The sequence below is a fragment of the Orbicella franksi genome, chromosome 15 (genome assembly GCF_964199315.1).
Source record: "Orbicella franksi chromosome 15, jaOrbFran1.1, whole genome shotgun sequence".
Taxonomy (NCBI): Eukaryota; Metazoa; Cnidaria; class Anthozoa; order Scleractinia; family Merulinidae; genus Orbicella; species Orbicella franksi.
The window spans coordinates 10,081,201-10,086,200 of record NC_138159.1 but is presented as its reverse complement, the minus strand read 5'-3'; the positions used below and the strand labels follow the sequence as shown (position 1 = coordinate 10,086,200).

At 39.9% G+C, this 5,000-nt stretch overlaps 1 protein-coding gene across 1 annotated transcript in view; it reads left to right on the top strand.

Annotated features, from left to right (window-relative positions):
- LOC145470432 (uncharacterized) overlaps positions 1-5,000 on the top strand; it is a 38,388-nt gene that overhangs the window by 18,519 nt on the left and 14,869 nt on the right. The window contains exon 8 of the mRNA XM_081454237.1: positions 1,931-2,190. Coding sequence (XP_081310363.1) covers positions 1,931-2,190 — 260 coding nt within the window. The remainder of the gene's footprint in view (positions 1-1,930; positions 2,191-5,000) is intronic.

The window sequence follows — 5,000 nt, the reverse complement described above, 5'->3', positions numbered from 1 at the left end:
ATCGCCAAACTTAATTTCTTACCCAGTTAAAAACTCGAGCACTTCTAAAATTTCCGGCTCTTTGCTGCTTTCCCCGCCGAATATATCAACTGGGGTTTCTAAAAAAACCGTTTTGTTGCAACAGCGACATGTGTTGAGCCGTGAGTTAAACAATATGGCCCAAATCCTCCATGTCCTCCATTTTAAACACCGCTCAAAACCGCTGGTCACAGCTGTTTCATATTTTCGCGCCAGCAATCGGTTCGAACATTCTGACTTCCGTTCAAGATTTCTTTGTTTTCAACAGCCAATCAAAAAAATTCGAATTAATTCGAAAATCCTATGTCCCCAGAGCCCTTCGATTCTCGTGCCAAGGCCCTGCCGGCTAAGAGGAACGAAAAGGGTTATGGGAACGAGAATGTTATTGCGTCAAAAAGACCAGCGAGTTCCCATTTTTTGTGAAATCTAGGAAAGATCGAAATCCCGCTCAATCAGTTAAGATGGCCGATGGAATTTATGCAAAATTACGCATTTTCATCAGGCCAGTACAGAAAGAAGGGAACTTGCCTGGATTTCATATTCACACAGTTTGTAATTTACACGTTGATCATTACTCTGAGCTAAACGTTCATCTTGAAGTAAATACATGTAAAATTTCAACTGATTTTAGATGGTCATAACTCTTCTAGAATACAAATCTTTCGACAAATAAAAGGTTCTAAAGAAAGAGCTATGCGATGGGTATACCATATCTAAATGGCTAGTTTCACATTTTTGTCAACATAGAATTATTTTCAGAAAGATGACCGCGAAATCGAAGTTCTTGCTCGGTCGTCTAAAAAGGGCGCAATTGGTCAAAATATCCTTTATAGTTTTTCGTCTAGCGCGTTTAATTTTCACGGGCCAAACTAGTCATTTAGATACTGTATACCCATAGCATAGCTCTTTCTTTGTAACCTCTTATTTTTCGAGAGATTCGTTTACTAGAAGAGTTATGACCCTCTAAAATCAGTTGAAATTCTACATGTAAATTAAATTGCGATAGTTATATCTTTCAAACGGCCAAGAAGAAGACAAAACGAATTTAGTTCAAGATCACTTTTAGTTCAGAGGAATGACCAAAGTGTAAATTACAAACTGTGTGAATATGAAATCTGAGCAAGTTCCCTTCTTTCTGTACTGACCTGATGAAAATGCGCAATTTTGCATAAATTCCATCGGCCATCTTGGTTGATTGAGCTGTATTTCGAACTTTCCCAGATTTCACAAAAACGTGGATTCACTGGAACGTTTAAAGTGTATTTCTGAAAATAGTTCACAGAAAGGGTCTTTTTGACGCAATAAAAGAAAATTCGAATTTTCCGACCTGTCGTCAGATTCTCCATATTTACAGGCAGAGGCTTATTGCCTGCAGGCTGACTCCAAAATTACCTTAACACCATCTAGACACCAAATACATTCGAAAGCAGAAATGCGCTACGCTACGCTAGGCTGAAAATATTTTTCACAAAAATATTTTCAGCCTAAAATCGGGAGAAAATTGAGTATATATTTAGCCTCGGCCGAAAACAAAAATATCCTTATAAAAAAGTTTGTAGGTGCTTTTAAATGCTGACGTCGGATCACTTCCCCGACCACAGATGTAAAGCGCGTTTGAATAAGTCTATGGAAACTGCACCAAACAAATGCATATATCAAAGCATATATATAGCATAACATAGCTAACTTAGATTGGCTTAGCTTAGCGTTGCTTAACTTAGAGCTTAGCTGAGCTGAGCTGAGCTGAGCTGAGCTGAGCTGAGCTGAGCTGAGCTGAGCTTGAAGCTTAGCGTAACGTTGCATAGCAAAGCACAGCATAGCACACAAAAAGGAAAATTAATTATCTCTTGTCAGAAAACTGTTACACTTCACGGGTTTCAAAGAATCATTACCTGTCCTGTGTGTTTGATAGGAAATGCCGAGGCTATTGACAATGTTCCTAAAGAAGGAGTAAGACGCGTATTGTCACAATATCTGTCTGGACTGACTTTGACCAAAGATGATGCTTTTGGGCTATGTCTTCCAGTGGAAGAGATACCCAAGGGATTTCGCTTCGTTCATAAGCGGTCCTCCAAACGAACAGTGTACATCGCTAAGCCAGGATTTAGCATCATTTTATCGAAGGAATGTTCATGGCGAAGTGTGGGTGCAGATCACAGATCCAAAGAATTGGTAATAACTTAGAAAATAGGCTCGTAAATGTAAATAGTGTACCCTATTAGTTTTTTTTAAGTTTAATACCATTGACACTGAAATAAAGTCCTTTATTCATTCATTCGGACACTGGCAAAGGTAGCGAAGTTAGCGAACGTAAGCAATGATGCCTAGTAACATGCAAATTTACATTTTACTCAACACCTTTAAAATATTATTAAAATGTTATTTCGTCGTCGTGCAGAGCCTTTGGGGCTCTCGTTCAACTTTTTGCTTGGTGACGTTCCAGTGTTGCCTTTGCCGTCGTGGTTGCTGTATTTGTCTTAGTATTATTAATATTTATAGCGGAGCTCCGGCGGCCCGAAGGGCCGCCAAGCAGAGCCCCATACTCATATAGGAAAGCCAAGGAAACCCGTGAGTTGATTTTCTCATGGTTATCATGGCTAGCGGTATTACTCGTGGGCGCCTACACACGACGGCGGCTGACGCGCCCAAGATGGCGGTCATACTCCAACTAATAGGTTGACAGAGACACAGCCTTGGTTTATAGCGTTCCTCTTTGATATTGGGCATCCATGTTATGGTCAATTGACACCTGTCAAAACCAAAGGTATACGCTGATCAGTATCACGTGACCATATTGTGGGGTCAAGTTTAGAGCTCATCAACGTCACGTGTTTTTTCGAAGTTTACCGCCGACCAAGTGCTGGTTTTCGATTGGATCGCTGGCTCATGTAAGTTTAATTTGCTGTCATCAGGGCCGGGTTGTTTGGAAGCCGGTTAATGTAATGCTAACCCAGGATTAAAAGTTTACCAAAGTATAAATTTTACTTGTGATTTTTTAAACCAAAACAGAATACCGAAACAATATAAACAGAAAATCTCACTGCAAAGTTAAAAAACTCAAATCAAAATTCTCGCTTATCATGGGTAAGCTTCATCGGGCTTTGAACAACCTGGCCCAGGAGCTCCGCTTTTAGGCTTGGTTAAATCTATATATTTATTTAGATTGAGGACCACTGGTTTACAAGTTTTTACTGTCATGTGCTACCCTCGTTAAATAAGGTTGTTACTTACTTACTTAAAGTGTACCTAACCCCAATTTTTTTTTTCGCTAAAACGAATCCACTTGTTATTCGAAGCATTTGAGTCAAAAAAATTTGAATTTGTTTGAATCCTCGATTTTCTATGCTCTTTCAGTCGAGCTTGAAGTGTTGCGCGACCGCGTTTTAGGGAGTCTGGAGCAGCGTTTGCTGATGACGTCTACCCCAGTTAGCTCTCTGTATTTGCTCGAGAAAATGGAAAACAAAACTAATCGCTCCAATATATATTGGGACTGAAACGTCCAAGTTTTGTTTCAGAATAGAGTCAGAGTCAGAATGGAGTCAGAGTTAAGTTTCGATTCGGAAGACTTCGATCGAGCACGTTCGACAACTGTGAAGTCACTGCAGAGAGCTTTGAGAGCAAGTTTTAATAGGGAGCTTAAGAAACCACGACGGCGACGACGAGGACAACGTCTATTAAAAAATGAGTTTATGTTTTACCTACGAATCTCGTGGTACCCTAAAGTCATTTACTTTGTTTATCACTGTCAAAGCTATCACGAAGCTGAATCTAGGACACATCGATAAATTCGAAATAAAAATTTAAAATATTAGCCGTCGTGGTTCACGTTCTCCTGACAACGCAGAATTTAGTCATTTCAAGTTGTTGTTTTGCAGAGGACGGCAAAGAAATGTACCAAGAATTATAACGCACGTGGACAGCCATTGCTCTGCTCATTAAACCTTTTGTTTAGCGACGTTGCCGTTGCCGTCGTGGTCTTCTTAAGCTCCCTAATATTTCAAGCGACGATGGGGAAGACTTCTTTGCGGACGAGCTGCTCGCATATTAGGAATGGAAAGCTAGATACGAAGTGGAGGAGCAGGCAAAGAAAACCAGGAAAGAAAACTCAAGGACTGCTTTGGATGGTAATTTCGTCACCTAAACACAAGATTCCCACGCGTGTTTATAGCCCGTTTACATTTGTCCTTAGCGAGAATGTATTTTGTCAAGGTATGGTTGTTTTCTTAAATCGGGTTTGTGTTTTACTTTCTGGAGTGCTTCATGTTTATAAGAGCGACGTAAGTGTTGCAGTTTTCGAGACTTGATGACCTCCAAAACACTGGCGTCAATCGAGTTGCTTGGACCTGTATTTTTGAAGCTGCGGGAAGCAAGGCGGAAGGAAACATTTCATACAATTACCGATTTCACATTGTCACACGTTTTAAGTCGTAACTCCAAATAACCAATGTAATTTTTTTCCTCAAAGTTTGCAGAGAAAGTCGTCGGATAAGCGAAAAGGATGTGTTCCCTAAGTGGTTCGCAGACAATGTTACGCGGTCATATTTTCGACACTATTGCACAGAATGTTTGTCGCACTGCTGATTTCCAAACCTTCGAAAAACTCTATGAGTGTAACAATTTTTTTATCATGTAATTCTAAAGGATTAATCTTCGACTTTTATCTAAGGGTGCGTTTCTTCAAGAAAATCCAAGATTGGATTCTTACACCCGCTTTTAGTGCATGCCATCTTTCGACATGCTATGTAACCTGGCCTATGTCAAATTGTAAGCACAACTGACTTCTTTACGGTCAAACTCAACGTTTAGTTATGAAAGATGGATTTATTTGACATCAAACTAGGCTAGGAGAATCAAGAAAACATTCTGTGAGGGATAAATCGACTGCTTTGAATGTTTACATCTTTCGAACATTAACTGAGCGGTTGTCACTGTTGAGAGCCGATCGACGACACTAAAATCGTTTGAATTATCCCGTAAATCGG